Here is a 17769-nt window from a genome sequence, read left to right on the forward strand (position 1 = left end):
CAGTGCTCTGCACACAGTAAGTGCTCAATAAATACGATTGATTGATTGATTGATTCTAGACTGATCGCCCACTGTTGGGTAGGGACCGTCTCTATACGTTGCCAACTTGGACTTCCCAAGCGCTTAGTACAGTGCTCTGCACACAGTAAGCGCTCAATACATACGATTGAATGAATGAATGAAAGTGGGGCTCACAGTGTTAATCCCCATTTTAGAGATGAGGGAACTGAGGCCCAGAGAAGTGAAGCGACTTGCCCAAAGTCACACAGCCGACAAGTGGCAGAGCCGGGATTTGAACCCATGACCTCTGACTCCAAAGCCCGGGCTCTTCCCACCGAGCCACGCTGCTTCTGAGAATAAGCATAATAATAATAATGATGATGGCATTTATTAAGAAATTACTATGCGCAAAGCACTGTTCTAAGCGCTGGGGAGTTTACAGGGTGATCAGGTTGGGCTCACAGTCTTTATCCCCATTTTACAGATGAGGTCACTGAGGCCCAGAGAGGTGAAGTGACCTGCCCAAAGTCAAGATGAATGATTCATTCATTCCTTCAATCGTATTTATTGAGCGCTTACTGTGGGCAGAGCACTGGACTAAGCGCTTGGGAAGTCCAAGTTGGCAACGTAATGATTGGGCCCGCAGGGTGCGGGGACCGTCGAAGATCCCCTCGGACGGGGAAAATGCCGGCGGAGAACCATTCATTCATTCATTCAATCGTATTTATTGAGCGCTTACTGTGTGCAGAGCACTGTACTAAGCGCTTGGGAAGTCCAAGTTGGCAACATCGAGAGACGGTCCCTACCCAACAGTGGGCTCACGGTCTAGAAGGGGAAGACAGACGATGAAACCAAACATATACCCGGTGGGCTCTCCCTTCTAGACCGTGAGCCCGTCGTTGGGTCGGGACCGTCTCTAGATGTTGCCGATTTGTACGTTCCAAGCGCTCAGTCCAGTGCTCTGCACACAGTAAGTGCTCAATAAATACAGTTGACTGAACGGATGGTGGTATCCATCTCCGTTGGGAGAAGAGTCGGAGGCGACGGTGTGACATCTCCACGTTCATCTTCCGAGCGAGCTCCGCGTTGAGACGGGCCGTGGAGACACTGTACTAAGCGTCCAGTGCTCTGCACACAGTAAGCGCTCAATAAATACGATTGAATGGATGAATGAATGAGAGCTGGGGAGGGGACTGGGGGGAGCTAAATACAGAGGCACCCCAGAAAGGACCCCCGCCCCCCTAAGATGACCTCTCAAGTGCCCGACCTCAAGAGGGACTCCCCCTGATGGAGTCCTGGCTACTTCCCAAGCGCTTAGTCCAGTGCTCTGCACACAGTAAGCACTCAATAAATACGATTGAATGAATGAGTGAATGAATACTTTGGTACGTTCAGTGCGAAATACGCAGTGAGAAGCAGCGTGGCTCGGTGGCAAGATCCCGAGCTTGGGAGTCAGAGGTCGTGGGTTCGAATCCCGTCTCCGCCGCTCGTCAGCTGGGCGACTTTGAACAAGTCGCTTCACTTCTCTGGGCCTCAGTTCCCTCATCTGTCAAATGGGGATGAAGATTGTGAGCCCCACGGGGGACAACCTGATCACCTTGCATCCCCCCAGCGCTTGAGAAGCAGCGTGGCTCAGTGGAAAGAGCCCGGGCTTAGGAGTTAGAGGTCGTGGGTTCGAATTCCTGCTCCACCACTTGTCAGCTGGGTGACTTTGGGCCAGTCGCTTAGCTTCTCTGGGCCTCAGTGACCTCATCTGGAAAATGGGGACTATGACTGTGAGCCCCACGTGGGACAACCTGATCACCCTGTATCCCCCCCAGCGCTTAGAACAGTGCTTCGCACATAGTAAGCGCTTAACAAATACCGTCATCATCATCATCATCATTTTCCACGCTGTGATTTGCCCCGCGGGGATCGTGGAATTGCTTAGTGGCGAGAGTCCGGCCTTGGGAGTCACAGGTCGTGAGTTCTAATCCCGACTCCGCCTACTGTCAGCTGGGTAACTTTGGGCAAGTCATTTTACTTCTCTGGGCCTCAGTTCCCTCATCTGTCAAATGGGGATGAAGACTGTGAGCCCCACGGGGGACAACCTCATCACCTTGTATCCCCCCAGCACTTGAGAAGCAGCGTGGCTCAGTGGAAAGAGCCCGGGCTTGGGAGTTAGAGGTCGTGGGTTCGAATTCCCGCTCCACCACTTGTCAGCTGGGTGACTTTGGGCCAGTCGCTTCGCTTCTCTGGGCCTCAGTGACCTCATCTGGAAAATGGGGACTATGACTGTGGGCCCCACGTGGGACAACCTGATCACCCTGTATCCCCCCCAGTGCTTAGAACAGGGTTTCGCACATAGTAAGCGCTTAACAAATACCGTCGTCATCATCATCATCATCATTTTCCACGCTGTGATTTGCCCCGCGGGGATCGTGGAATTGCTTAGTGACGAGAGCCCGGCCTTGGGAGTCACAGGTCGTGAGTTCTAATCCCGACTCCACCTATTGTCAGCTGGGTAACTTTGGGCAAGTCATTTTACTTCTCTGGGCCTCAGTTCCCTCATCTGTCAAATGGGGATGAAGACTGTGAGCCCCACGGGGGACAACCTGATCACCCTGTATCCCCCCAGCACTTGAGAAGCAGCATGGCTCAGTGGAAAGAGCCCGGGTTGGGAGTCAGAGGTCGTGGGTTCGAATTCCAGCTCTGCCACTCATCAGCTGGGTGACTTTGGGCAAGTCGCTTTGCTTCTCTGGGCCTCAGTGACCTCATCTGGAAAATGGGGACTATGACTGTGAGCCCCACGTGGGACAACCTGATCACCCTGTATCCCCCCCCCCAGCGCTTAGAACAGTGCTTCGCACATAGTAAGTGCTTAACAAATACCATCATCATCATCATCATCATTTTCCATGCTATGATTTGCCCCGCGGGGATCGTGGAGTTGTTTAGTGGGAAGAGCCCGGCCTTAGGAGACAGAGGTCGTGAGTTCTAATCCCGACTCCGCCGCTTGTCAGCTGGGTGACTTTGGGCAAGCCGTTTTACTTCTCTGGGCCTCAGTGACCTCATTTCTAGACTGTGAGCCCGCTGTTGGGTAGGGACCGTCTCTCTATGTTGCCAACTTGTACTTCCCAAGCGCTTAGTACAGTGCTCTGCACACAGCGAGCGCTCAATAAAGACAATTGGATGAATGAATGAATCTGTAAAATGGGGATTAAGACTGTGAGCCCCCCGTGGGGAAACCTGATCCCCTGGTATCCCCCCAGTGCTCAGAAAAGTGCTTGGCTCATAGTAAGCACTTAACAAATACCATCATTATTATTAATCAATCAATCAAGCGTATTTATTGAGCGCTTACTGTGTCTACAGCACTGTACTAAGCGCTTGGGAAGTCCAAGTTGGCAACATATAGAGACAGTCCCTACCCAACAGTGGGCTCACAGTCTATTAAGCACTTAGTACAGTGCGATTGATTGATTGATTGATTGATTATTATTAACTGTTTGGCACATAGTAAGCACTTAACAAATGCCATTATTATTATTAAAATATCCGGGGCGGAATTCCTTATCCTTAGAAAAATAAAACAACTTCCCCCCCTCCCAACCACCCCCTGGAAGGTGCTTAGAAGGAAAAACGCGAGCTTGGTGTGTGGAACGTGATAAAAGAACGGATGAGAGTTTGCGTGGCTCTTATTTACACTTTAAGGAACACGAACAGAGTGAACTTAGAAAAATAAACGGAACCCACTGTGTATTTTCTTTTCCCTCCCGATACGCTGTGATAAATCACTCGTTATTTTTAAAACAGTTTCCATGCATAATAAAGCATAAAATCTATCACCAGGAGCGGATCGTCCAACGGCTTCGAGGGTTCCAAACCCGCACACACGCAGACGCGCGTCTTCCCAAACCCCCCCCCACATTCCCGGCCTTCCGTCTCCCGGATTCGCTTCCCGGCAACGTTCGCCGTCGCTCCCAGGACAAGGGTTCGCCTCACGGCCGGACCCGGAGGTGACATTTCCAGGGCACGTGGCTTTTCCCGATTCGGCCTTCAGGCCTCGCCGTCGTCCGAGTTGAAGCCATCGGCGGGCGAAGCTCGGTTTCCCCCAATCTCACTGGTTCCTCGGGGCGCCGGCCTGTTCCTGGAAATCCGGAAAGAGGCGGGATCGGTCGGGAGATGGGTGGGAGGGAGATCACCCTGCCGTGGTTTTTCCTGACTCGGCCTTCAGGCCGTCGTCCGAGTTAAAGCCATCGGCGGGCGAAGCTCGGTTTCCCCCAATCTCACTGGTTCCTCGGAGCGCCGGCCTGTTCCTGGAAATCCGGAAAGAGGCGGGATTGGTCGGGAGATGGGTGGGAGGGAGATCACCTTGCCATGGTTTTTCCCAACTCGGCCTTCAGGCCGTCGTCCGAGTTAAAGCCATCGGCGGGCGACACTCGGTTTCCCCCAATCTCACTGGTTCCTCGGGGCGCCGGCCTGTTCCTGGAAATCCGGAAAGAGGCGGGATCGGTCGGGAGATGGGTGGGAGGGAGATCACCCTGCCGTGGTTTTTCCTGACTCGGCCTTCAGGCCGTCGTCCGAGTTAAAGCCATCGGCGGGCGAAGCTCGGTTTCCCCCAATCTCACTGGTTCCTCGGAGCGCCGGCCTGTTCCTGGAAATCCGGAAAGAGGCGGGATCGGTCGGGAGACGGGTGGGAGGGAGATCACCCTGCCGTGGTTTTTCCCGACTCGGCCTTCAGGCCGTCGTCCGAGTTAAAGCCATCGGCGGGCGAAGCTCGGTTTCCCCAAATCTCACTGGTTCCTCGGGGCACCGGCCTGTTCCTGGAAATCCGGAAAGAGGCGGGATCGGTCGGGAGACGGGTGGGAGGGAGTTCACCCTGCCGGGCACCAGGCCTTCCGGCTCACTCCAGACCGAAGGTGCTGGTCTCTTCCACAGCCGTCAGGAGTTTCTCGTAGAGCATGGCGTAGGACGGATACGGGGGGAGGTCGAGGCGGTTGAAGCAGGTGTGGGCCCTGGAAGAGAAAGAGAGCGGGAATCGGACTCCCGACCGGCCACCGCCTAGGGTCAGTAGGCCCGCCGCTCATATTTGTGACCTCGGTCAAGTCACTTGATTTCTCTGTGCCTCAGTTGCCTCATCTGTGAGATGGGGGTGCACAATAAGAATGATAATGGCATTTATTAAGCGCTTACTATGGGCAAAGCACGGCTCTAAGCGCTGGGGAGGTTACGAGGTGATCAGGTTGTCCCACGGGGGGCACACAGTCTTCATCCCCATTTGACAGATGAGGGAACTGAGGCCCAGAGAAGTGAAGTGACTTGCCCCATGTCACCCAGCTGACAAGTGGCGGACTGGGATTTGAACCCAGGACCTTTCCATTGAGCCACGCTGCTTCTCCAGACGGGGTGAAGACTGTGAGCCCCATGTGGGATAGGGACTTTGTCCTTCCTCTCCCCCTCGTCCCCCTCTCCATCCCCCCCGTCTTACCTCTTTCCCTTCCCCTCAGCACCTGTATATATGTTTGTACAAATTTATTACTCTATTAATTAATGTATTTATTTTACTTGTCCATTATCAATTCTATTTATTTTATTTTGTTAATATGTATGGTTTTGTTCTCTATCTCCCCCTTCTAGACTGTGAGCCTGCTGTTGGGTAGGGATCGTCTCTATATGCTGCCACCTTGGACTTCCCAAGCGCTTAGTCCAGTGCTCTGCACACAGTAAGCGCTCAATAAATACGATTGATTGATTGATTGATTGTCTAACCTGATAACCTTGTATCTCCCCCTGCGCTTAGAACAGTGCTACGCGCATAGAAAACACCTAACAGTCTTCTAGACTGTGAGCCCACTGTTGGGTAGGGACCGTCTCTATATGTTGCCAACTTATACTTCCCAAGCGCTTAGTACAGTGCTCTGCACACAGTAAGCGCTCAATAAATACGATTGATTGATTGTCCAACCTGATAACCTTGTATCTGCCCTTGCGCTTAGAACAGTGCTACACGCATAGAAAACACCTAACAGTCTTCTAGACTGTGAGCCCACTGTTGGGTAGGGACCGTCCCTATATGTTGCCAACTTGGACTTCCCAAGCGCTTAGTCCAGTGCTCTGCACACAGTAAGCGCTCAATAAATACGATTGATTGATTGATTGATTGATTGTCCAACCTGATAAACTTGTATCTGCCCCTGTGCTTAGAGCAGTGCTACGCGCGTAGAAAACACTTAACAGTCTTCTAGACTGTGAGCCCACTGTTGGGTAGGGACTGTCTCTATATGTTGCCAACTTGTACTTCCCAAGCGCTTAGTCCAGTGCTCTGCACACAGTAAGCGCTCAATAAATACGATTGATTGATTGTCCAACCTGATAACCTTGTATCTCACCCTGTGCTTAGAGCAGTGCTACGCGCATAGAAAACACTTAACAGTCTTCTAGACTGTAAGCCCACTGTTGGGTAGGGACCGTCTCTATATGTTGCCAACTTGTACTTCCCAAGCACTTAGTACAGTGCTCTGAACACAGTAAGCGCTCAATAAATACGATTGATTGATTGTCCAACCTGATAACCTTGTATCGACCCCCGCGCTTAAAACAATGCTATGCGCATAGAAAACACTTAACAGTCTTCTAGACTATGTGAGCCCACTGTTGGGTAGGGACCGTCTCTATATGTTGCCAACTTGGACTTCCCAAGCGCTTAGTACAGTGCTCTGCACACAGTGAGTGCTCAACAAATACGATTGATTGATTGATTGATTAACAAATACAATAGCAATAATAATCACTTAGTACAGTGCACCGCATAGGAGGCCTTTCCATACTGAGCCCCTTCCTTCCTCTCCCCATCCCCCCCCGCCTTACCTCCTTCCCCTCCCCACAGCACCTGTATAGATGTTTGTCCAATCAATCAATCAATCAATCAATCAATCAATCAATCAATCGTATTTATTGAGCGCTTACTGTGTATAGAGCACTGTAGTAAGCGCTTGGGAAGTCCAAGTTGGCAACATATAGAGACAGTCCCTACCCAACAGTGGGCTCACAGTCTAGAAGGGGGAGACAGATCATTACTCTATTATTATCAATTGTCCAGATTTATTAATCTATTTATTTTACTTGTACATATTCATTCTATTTATTTTATTTGGTTTATCATGAATCGTATTTATTGAGTGCTTACTGTGTGCAGAGCACTGTACTAAGCGCTTGGGAAGTCCAAGTTGGCAACATATAGAGACAGTCCCTACCCAACAGTGGGCTCACAGTCTAGAAGGGGGAGACGGATTATTACTCTATTATTATTAATTGTCCAGATTTATCACTCCATTTATTTTACTTGTACATATTCATTCTATTTATTTTATTTGGTTTATATGCTTAGTTTTGTCGTCTGTCTCCCCCTCCTAGACTGTGAGCCCACTGTTGGGTAGGGACCGTCTCTCGATGTTGCCAACTTGGACTTCCCAAGCGCTTACTACGGTGCTCTGTACACAGTAAGCGCTCAATAAATACAACTAAATGAACGAATGAAAGAATTTCCTGAGCGTTGCCAGCGTGCGGAGCACTTGGGAGAGGACGATGCCAGAAAAGACGCGTTCCCTGCCCACAGAGACCTTCCAGTCTGGAGGGGGAGACGGACGTTGAGAGAAATAAATACAATTACAGAAAAGGTCAGTCACGGTGTGTGCCCGCCGTTGGGTAGGGACCGTCTCTAGATGTTGCCGACTTGTTCTTCCCAAGCGCTTAGTACAGTGCTCTGCACCCAGTAAGCGCTCAATAAATACGATGGAATGAATGAACAATGTCGTATTTTTTATTTTAGATGGTATTTGTTAAGTGCTTACTATGTGCAAAGCACTGTTCTAAGCGCTGGGGAGTTTACAAGGTGATCAGGTTGTCCCACGGGGGGCTCACAGTCTTCATCCCCATTTTCCAGATGAGGCCCAGAGAAGTGAAGTGACTTGCCCAAAGTCACCCAGCTGACAAGTGGCGGAGCAGGGATTTGAACCCACGACGTCTGACTCCAAAGACCGTGCTCTTTCCACTGAGCTATGCTGCCCGGTCCCCCTTGGGGCTCACGGTCTCCATCCCCATTTGACAGATGAGGGAACTGAGGCTCGGAGAAGTGAAGAAGTGACTTACCCAAGGTCACACAGAAGTGGCGGAGCCGGAATTCGAACCCACGACCTCTGACTCCCAAGCCCGGGCTCTTTCCACTGAGCCACGCTGCTTCACCAGTCCAGTGCTCTGCACACAGTAAGCGCTCAGTAAATACGGTTGAAGGAATGACTATGTCCCAGTGGAAAGAGCGGGACACTGGGACAGAGAGTCAGGAAGCCTGGGTCCTATTCCCAGCTCTGCCACTTGTCTGCTTTGTGACCTCGGGCAAGTCACTTCACTTCTCTGGGCCTCAGTTTCCTCATCTGCCAAACGGGGATGGAGACTGTGAGCCCCACGTGGGACAACCCGATCCACCCGTATCCACCCCAGAGCTTAGCACAGTGTCTTAGTACAGTGTTCTGCACACAGTAAGTGCTCAATAAATATGACTGATTGATTGATTGGCACATAGTAAGCGCTTAACAAATACCACAATTATTGTTATTATAATATTGATGGTATTTGTTAAGCGCTTACTATGTGCCAAGCACCGTTCTAAGCACTGGGGGGGATACAAGGTGATCAGGTTGTCCCCCGTGGGGCTCCCATTCTTCACCCCCATTTTCCAGGTGAGGGAACTGAGGCCCGGAGAAGTGAAGTGACTTGCCCAAAGTCACCCAGCTGACAAGTCAGCGTGGCTCAGTGGAAAGAGCCCGGGCTTCGGAGTCAGAGGTCATGGGTTCGAATCCCAGCTCCGCCACATGTCTGCTGTGAGACCTTGGGCAAGTCACTTCACTTCTCTGAGCCTCAGTTACCTCATCTGTAAAATGGGGATTGACTGTGAGCCCCACGTGGGGCAAGTTGATCACCTTGTATCCCCCCCAGAGCTTAGAACAGTGTTTGGCACATAGTAAGTGCTTAACAAATGCCATCATTATTATTATTATTATTATTGTTATATGACCACTGCCACTCAGAAGAAGAGTCACTCAGTCAACCGTATTTATTGAGCCCTTAATGTGTGCTGAATACTGTACTAACCGCTTGGGAGAGTCCACTACAACAATATCATGCTTGGCGCATAGTAAGCGCTTAACAAATAATACTTTTGGTATTTTTCAAGCACTTACTATGTGCCAAGCACTGTTCTAAGCACTGGGGGAGATACAGGGTCATCAGGCTGTCCCCCGTGGGGCTCCCAATCTTCATCCCCATTTTCCATGTGAGGTCACTGAGGCCCAAAGAAGTGAAGTGACTTGCCCAAAGTCACCCAGCTGACGAGTGGCGGCGCCAGGATTCGAACCCACAACCTCTGATTCCCAAGCCGGGGCTGTTTCCACTGAGCCACGTAAATACCAACGTTATTATTATAACAGACATATCCTAGACTGTGAGCCCGTAGTTGGGTAGGGATTGTCTCTTATCTGTTGCCGAATTGGACTTTCCAAGCGCTTAGTCCAGTGCTCTGCACACAGTTAGCACTCAATACATTCATTCAATCGTATTTATTGAGCACTTACTGTGTGCAGAGCACTGGACTAAGCGCTTGGGAAGTCCAAGTTGGCAACATAGAGAGACGGTCCCTACCCAACAGCGGGCTCACGGTCTAGAAGGGGGTGATGGACAACAAAACAGGTGACTCAATAAAGGTGACTGAATGAATGAATGAGTGCATTCCCTGCCCACAACGAGCTTCCAGTCTACAGAGCACTAAATCAATCAATCAATCAATCAATCGTATTTATTGAGCGCTTACTGTGTGCAGAGCACTGTACTAAGCGCTTGGATGGCTCAATAAAGATGATAGATTACATGAATGAGTGCATTCCCTGCCCACAATGAACTTACAGTCTACGGAGCACTAAATCAATCAATCAATCGTATTTATTGAGCACTTACTGTGTGCAGAGCACTGTACTAAGCGCTTGGGAAGGACAAGTTGGCAACACCTAGAGACAGTCCCTACCCAACAGCAGGTTCACAGACTAGAAGGGGAAGACGGACAACAAAACAGGTGACTCAATAAAGATGACTGAATGAATGAATGAGCGCATTCCCTGCCCACAACGACCTTCCAGTCTACAGAGCACTAAATCAATCAATCATATTTATTGAGCACTTACTGTGTGCACAGCACTGTACTAAGCGCTTGGATGACTCAATAAAGATGACTGAATAAATGAATGAGTGCATTCCTTGCCCACAATGAACTTACAGTCTACGGAGCACTAAATCAATCAATCAATCGTATTTATTGAGCACTTACTGTGTGCAGAGTACTGTACTAAGCGCTTGGGAAGTCCAAGTTGGCAACACATAGAGAGGGTCCCTACCCAACAGCGGGCTCACAGTCTAGAAGGGGGAGACGGACAACAAAACAGATGACTCAATAAAGATGATTGAATGAATGAGTGCATTCAATCAATCAATCAATCGTATTTATTGAGCGCTTACTGTGTGCAGAGCACTGTACTAAGCGCTCGGGAAGTCCAAGTTGGCAACACATAGAGACGGTCCCTACCCAACAGCGGGCTCACGGCCTAGAAGGGGGAGATGGACAACAAAGCAGGTGACTCAATAAAGATGACTGAATGAATGAATGAGTGCATTCCCTGCCCACAACGAGCTTTCAGTCTACAGAGCACTAAATCAATCAATCAATCATATTTATTGAGCGCTTACTGTGTGCAGAGTACTGTACTAAGCGCTTGGGAAGGACAAGTTGGCAACATCTAGAGACGGTCCCTACCCAACAGCAGGCTCACAGTCTAGGAGGGGGAGATGGACAACAAAACAGATGACTCAATAAAGATGATTGAATGAATGAATGAGTGCATTCAATCAATCAATCAATTGTATTTATTGAGCGCTTACTGTGTGCAGAGCACTGTACTAAGCGCTTGGGAAGTCCAAGTTGGCAACACATAGAGACGGTCCCTACCCAACAGTGGGCTCACAGCCTAGAAGCGGGAGACGGACAACAAAGCAGGTGACTCAATAAAGATGACTGAATGAATGAATGAGTGCATTCCCTGCCCACAACGAGCTTACAGTCTACAGAGCACTAAAAAGCCCCAAACAAGGACATCACAAACAAGGATTTTTTGCTCCCTGGATTTTTCAGGCAGACTCTTCGATTAGAAACGCAACAACGGCCCTAAGCCCGTCCGGGATCATCGCGGGGAGGGAGAGTTGCAAAACGCCTTCAAAAACAAGAAGACGTCAGCGATGAGGAAACTGAGGAAGCCAGGGGCGAAGTGGCTCACCCAAGTATGTGCCAACGACTTGCTCTGGGTATATGTTGCCGAATTGTCCTTTCCAAGCGCTTAGTCCAGTGCTTTGCACGCAGTAAGCGCTCAATAAACACGACCGAAGGAATGAATGAATTAGGGAAAGGGGGAAAAACTACAAATACCCACCATCTCGATGATGATGGCATTTTGTTAAGCGCTTACTAGGTGCCAAGCACTGTTCTAAGCGCCGGGGTGGATGCAAGGTGATCAGGTTGTCCCACGTGGGGCTCACAGTCTTCATCCTCATTTTACAGATGAGGGAACTGAGGGCCAGGGGATAATAATAATAATAATAATAATAAAAATACTGGAATTTATTAAGCACTTACTATGTGCAAAGCACTGTTTTAAGCGCTGGGGAGGTTACAAGGTGATTAGGTTGTCCCACGGGGGGCTCACAGTCTTCAACCCCATTTTACAGAGGAGGGAACTGAGGCCCAGAGAAGTGAAGTGGCTTGCCCGAAGTCACACAGCTGACGAGTGGCAAGGCCGGGATTAGAACCCTTGTACATAGTTATTCTATTTATTCTATTTATTTTATTTTATTAATATGTTTTGTTTAGTTCTCTTTCTCCCCCTTCTAGACTGTGAGTCTGCTGTTGGGTAGGGACCGTCTCTAGACGTTGCCGACTTGGACTTCCCAAGCGCTTAGTCCAGTGCTCTGCACACAGTAAGCGCTCAATAAATACAATTGAATGAATGAATGAATGACCTATATATATGTATGTATATATATAGGTCATGGGTTCTAACCCATGGGATGGTGGGTAATAGTGTTTTTTCTCCTGCCTTTCCCATATGTATATATGTTTGTACATACACAGATGCTTCCCCACAGCACCTGTATATATGTATATATGTTTGTACGTATTTATTACTCTATGTATTTTACTTGTACATATTTATTCTATTTATTTTATTCTGTTAATATGTTTGGTTTTGTTCTCTGTCTCCCCCTTCTAGACTGTGAGCCCGCTGTTGGGTAGGGACCATCTCTAGATGTTACCAACTTGGACTTCCCAAGCGCTTAGTCCAGTGCTCTGCACACAGTAAGCGCTCAACAAATACGACTGAATGAATGAATGAATGTACGTATTTATTACTCCATTTCATTTGTACATATTTCTTCTATTTATTTTATTTTGTTAATATGTTTGGTTTTGTTCTCTGTCTCCCCCTTCTAGACTGTGAGCCCGCTGTTGGGTAGGGACCGTCTCTCGATGTTGCCGACTTGTCCTTCCCAAGCGCTTAGTCCAGTGCTCTGCACACAGTAAGCGCTCAATAAATACGATTGAATGAATGAATGACCTCTGACTCCCAAGGACGGGGTCTTTCCACTGAGCCCCGCTGCTTCCCTGATAGAGGCCCTGGGTGCACGGAAGACGTAGATGGGAGAGTGGTCCGGCGGACTGGATGTTCATTCATTCAATCGTATTTATTGAGCGCTTACTTGTGTGCAGAGCACTGTACTGAGCGCTTGGGAAGTCCAAGTTGGCAACATATAGAGACGGTCCCTACCCAACAGTGGGCTCACAGTCTAGAAGGGGGAGACAGAGAACAAAACAAAACATATTAACAAAATAAAATAGGATAAATATGTACAATTAAAATAGAGTAATAAATCCGTACAAACATATATACATATATACAGGTGCTGTGGGGAGGGGAAGGAGGTAAGGTGGGGGGGGATGGGGAATATTCCCTCCCAAGGGGTCTCCACCCCAGGGCCTTTAACCAAACATCAAAAAGAAGCAGCATGGCTCAGTGGAAAGAGGCCGGGCTTAGGAGTCAGAGGTCATGGGTTCAAATCCCGGCTCCGCCAATTGTCAGCTTGTACTTCCCAAGTGCTTAGTACAGTGCTCTGCACACAGTAAGCGCTCAATAAATACGATTGATTGATTGTCAGCTGGGTGACTTTGGGCAAGTCTATTACTCTATTTATTTAGTGGACAGAGCCCGGGCTTTGGAGTCCGAGGTCACGGGTTCAAATCCCGGCTCCGCCACTTGTCAGCTGGGTGACTTTGGGCAAGTCTATTACTCTATTTATTTAGTGGAAAGAGGCCGGGCTTTGGAGTCAGAGGTCATGGGTTCAAATCCCAACTCTGCCACTTGTCAGCTGGGTGACTTTGGGCAAGTCTATTTATCTATCTATCTATCTATCTATCTATCTATCTATCTATCATCTACCTATCTATCATCTATCTATCTATCTACTTATTTATTTATTTTACTTGTACATATTTATTCTACTTATTTCATTTTGTTAATATGTTTTGTTTTGTTGTCTGTCTCCCCGTTCTAGACGGTGAGCCCCCTGTCGGGTAGGGACCAATCAATCAATCAATCGTATTTATTGAGCGCTTACTGTGTGAAGAGCACTGTACTAAGCGCTTGGACCATCTCTAGATGTTGCCAACTTGGACTTCCCAAGCTCTTAGTCCAGTGCTCCGCACACAGTAAGCGCTCAATAAATACAATTGAATGAATGAATGAAAGTCACTTCACTTCTCTGGGCCTCAGTTCCCTCATCTGGAAAATGGGGACGAAGACTGTGAGCCCCACCGTGGGACAACCTGATCGCCTTGTTAACCTCCCCAGCGCTTAGAACAGTGCTTTGCACATAGTAAGCGCTTAATAAATGCTATTATTAGTATTATTATTAAAAAGCAGAACTGTCCGCTGACCACACGGAGAAGGAAGTACAGACAGTTCCTTCAGAACGAGAGTCCACGGGCAGGGGGACAGTCAGACAGTAACAGGAAGAAATAAATGAGGATGTGGATGTAGAAGTGTTTTGGGGGCTGGGATGGAGGGGGGATGAAGAAAGGGAGAAAATCGGGATGACATGGAAGGGAGCGGGAGAAGAGGAAAGGAGGGCGCAGTCCGGGAAGGCTTCTGGGAGGAGGCGGGCCTTCTATAAGGCTTTAAGCGTAGTAAGCGTCTAGCCTGTGAGCCCACTGTTGGGCAGGGACCGTCTCTAGATGTTGCCAACTTGGACTTCCCAAGCGCTTAGTCCAGTGCTCTGCACACAGTAAGCGCTCAATAAATACGATCGAATGAATGAATGAATGTTGGGTAGGGCCCGTCTCTAGATGTTGCCAACCTGGACTTCCCAAGCGCTTAGTCCGGTGTTCTGCACGCAGCAGCGTGGCTCAGTGGAAAACAGCCCGGGCTTTGGAGTCAGAGGTCATGGGTTCAAATCCCGGCTCTGCCAATTGTCAGCTGGGTGACTTTGGGCAAGTCACTTCACTTCTCTGGGCCTCAGTTCCCTCATCTGGAAAATGGGGATGAAGACTGTGAGCCCCCCGTGGGACAACCTGATCACTTTGTAACCTCCCCAGCACTTAGAACAGTGCTTTGCACATAGTAAGTGCTTAATAAATGCCATTATTATAAATGCCATTATTAAAAAAAATACAATTGAATGAATGAATGAATGAACTCCTCTCCCTTTGCTCTTCCCCCATTCCCATCCCCCAACAGAAAGAGCTCAGTTCATTCAATCATTCATTCAATCGTATTTATTGAGCGCTTACTGTGTGCTGAGCACTGTAGTAAGTGCTTGGGAAGTCCAAGTCGGCAACATCTAGAGACGGTCCCGACCCAACAGCGGGCTCACAGGCTAGAAGCGGCTTGGCTCAGTGGAAAGAGCCCGGGCTTTGGAGTCCGAGGTCGTGGGTTCGAATCCCGGCTCCGCCGCATGTCTGCTGTGTGACCTTGGGCAAGTCACTTCACTTCTCTGAGCCTCAGTTCCCTCATCTGGAAAATGGGGATGAAGACTGTGCGTCCCACGAGGGACAACCTGATCACCTTGTATCCCCCCTCCAACACTTAGAACAGTGCTTTGCACATAGTAAGTGCTTAATAAATGCCATCATTATTATTATTATTATTCAATCAATCAATCAATCAATCGTATTTAGTGAGCGCTTACTATGTGCAGAGCACTGTACTAAGCGCTTGGGAAGTACAAGTTGGCAACATCTAGAGACGGTCCCTACCCAACAGCGGGCTCACAGTTAGAAGGCGGAGACGGACAACAAAACATATTAACAAAATAAAATAAATAGAATAACGACATACAAGGGTCCTAATCCCAGCCTCGCCACTCATCAGCTGTGTGACTTTGGGCAAGCCACTTCACTTCTCTGGGCCTCAGTTCCCTCCTCTGTAAAATGGGGGCTCCCGGTCTGGAGAAATAAATACGATTCAGTGAACAAGCGCTTAATAAACGCGGCCGAACGAATGGATGGACGAATGAAAAGGCGGCGGACGGTCATCGTCCGGGGGATTTTGAGGAGGGAAGGCGTCCAGGACACGGGCAGGGTGGGGGTGAGAGGTCAATCAATCAATCAATCAATCGTATTTATTGAGCGCTTACTGTGTGCAGAGCACTGGACTAAGCGCTTGGGAAGTCCAAGTTGGCAACATCTAGAGATGGTCCCTACCCAATAGCGGGCTCTCGCCCGGTCGCTCAGTACAGCGCTCCGCTCGTGGGCCGCACTGGAGAAACAGCACTGATTGACAGAGAGGCCGCAAGTGGCACGGAACAAACCACCAACGGGAAAGCCAGGTCCTTTCTGGGGGTTCTCAGTACATAATAATAATGATGATGATGGCATTCGTTAAGCGCTTACTATGTGCGACGCACTGTTCTAAGCACTGGGGAGGATACAAGGTGATCAGGTTGTCCCATGTAGGGCTCACGGTCTTCATCCCCATTTTGCAGATGAGGGGACTGAGGCCCAGAGAATAATAAGAATAATAATAATAATGATGGCATTTTATTATGTGCCAAGCACTGTTCTAAGCGCTGGGGAGGATACAAGGTGATCAGGTTGTCCCATGCGGGGCTCACGGTCTTCATCCCCATTTTGCAGAGGGGGGAACTGAGGCCCAGAGAATAAGAATAATAATGATGATGATGGCATTTATTAAAGGCTTACTATGTGCCAAGCACTGTTCTAAGCGCTCGGGAGGATACAAGGTGATCAGGTTGTCCCACTGGGGGCTCACAGTCTTCATCCCCATTTGACAGATGAGGGAACTGAGGCCCAGAGAATAATAATAATAATAATAATAATAATAATAATAATAATAATAATAATAATAATGGAACTTATTAAGCATTTACTATGTGCAAAGCACTGTTCTAAGCGCTAGGGAGGATACACGGTGATCAGATTGTCCCATGCGGGGCTCACGGTCTTCATCCCCATTTTGCAGATGAGGGAACTGAGGCCCAGAGAATAATAATAATAATGATGGCATTTATTAAGCACTTACTATGTGCAAAGCACTGTTCTAAGCGCTGGGAAAGTTACAAAGTGATCAGGTTGTCCCACGGGGGGCTCACGGTCTTCATCCCCATTTGACAGATGAGGAAACTGAGGCCCAGAGAATAATAATAATAATAATAATAAATAATAATAATAATAATAATGGAACTTATTAAGCATTTACTATGTGCAAAGCACTGTTCTAAGCGCTGGGGAGGATACACAGTGATCAGGTTGTCCCATGCGGGGCTCACGGTCTTCATCCCCATTTTGCAGATGAGGGAACTGAGGCCCAGAGAATAATAATAATAATGATGGCATTTATTAAGCACTTACTATGTGCAAAGCACTGTTCTAAGCGCTGGGAAAGTTACAAGGTGATCAGGTTGTCCCACAGGGGGCTCACAGTCTTCATCCCTCTGCCCCTCCGCCAAGCTGGCTCTCTTCCTCCCTTCAAGGCCCTGCTGAGGGCTCACCTCCTCCAGGAGGCCTTCCCAGACTGAGCCCCTTCCTTCCTCTCCCCCTCGTCCCCCTCTCCATCCCCCCCATCTTACCGCCTTCCTTTCCCCACAGCACCTGTATATATGGATAGATGTTTGTACATATTTGTTACTCTATTTATTTATTTTACTTGTACCTATCTATTCTATTTATTTCATTTTGTTAGTATGTTTGGTTTTGTTCTCTGTCTCCCCCTTTTAGACTGTGAGCCCACTGTTGGGTAGGGACCGTCTCCATATGTTGCCAACTTGTACTTCCCAAGCGCTTAGTACAGTGCTCTGCACACAGTAAGCGCTCAATAAATACGATTGATGATGATGATGATCCCCATTTGACAGATGAGGGAACTGAGGCCCAGAGAATAATAATAATAATAATAATGATGGCATTCATTTAGGGCTTATTATGTGCCAAGCACGGTTCTAAGCGCTGGGGAAGTTACAAGGTGATCAGGTTGTCCCACGCGGGGCTCACAGTCTTCATCCCCATTTTGCAGATGAGGGAACTGAGGCTCAGAGAATAATAATAATAATGATGGCATTTATTAAGAACTTACTATGTTCAAAGCACTGTTCTAAGCACGGGGGGGGATACAAGGTGATCAGGTT

The 17769-nt window shown here is 48.5% G+C and overlaps 1 protein-coding gene across 2 annotated transcripts in view; it reads right to left on the reverse strand.

Annotated features, from left to right (window-relative positions):
- Positions 1-4588: 4588 nt before the first annotated feature.
- Positions 4589-17769, reverse strand: part of HECW2 (HECT, C2 and WW domain containing E3 ubiquitin protein ligase 2) — a 202864-nt gene continuing 189683 nt past the window's right edge. For both annotated transcript variants that reach the window (XM_038749729.1, XM_038749728.1), the window contains exon 29: positions 4589-4997. In XM_038749729.1, the coding sequence (XP_038605657.1) occupies positions 4886-4997 (112 nt within the window). In that variant the 3' untranslated portion in view covers positions 4589-4885. The remainder of the gene's footprint in view (positions 4998-17769) is intronic.

Source organism: Tachyglossus aculeatus, chromosome 7 (assembly GCF_015852505.1).
Source record: "Tachyglossus aculeatus isolate mTacAcu1 chromosome 7, mTacAcu1.pri, whole genome shotgun sequence".
Taxonomy (NCBI): domain Eukaryota; kingdom Metazoa; phylum Chordata; class Mammalia; order Monotremata; family Tachyglossidae; genus Tachyglossus; species Tachyglossus aculeatus.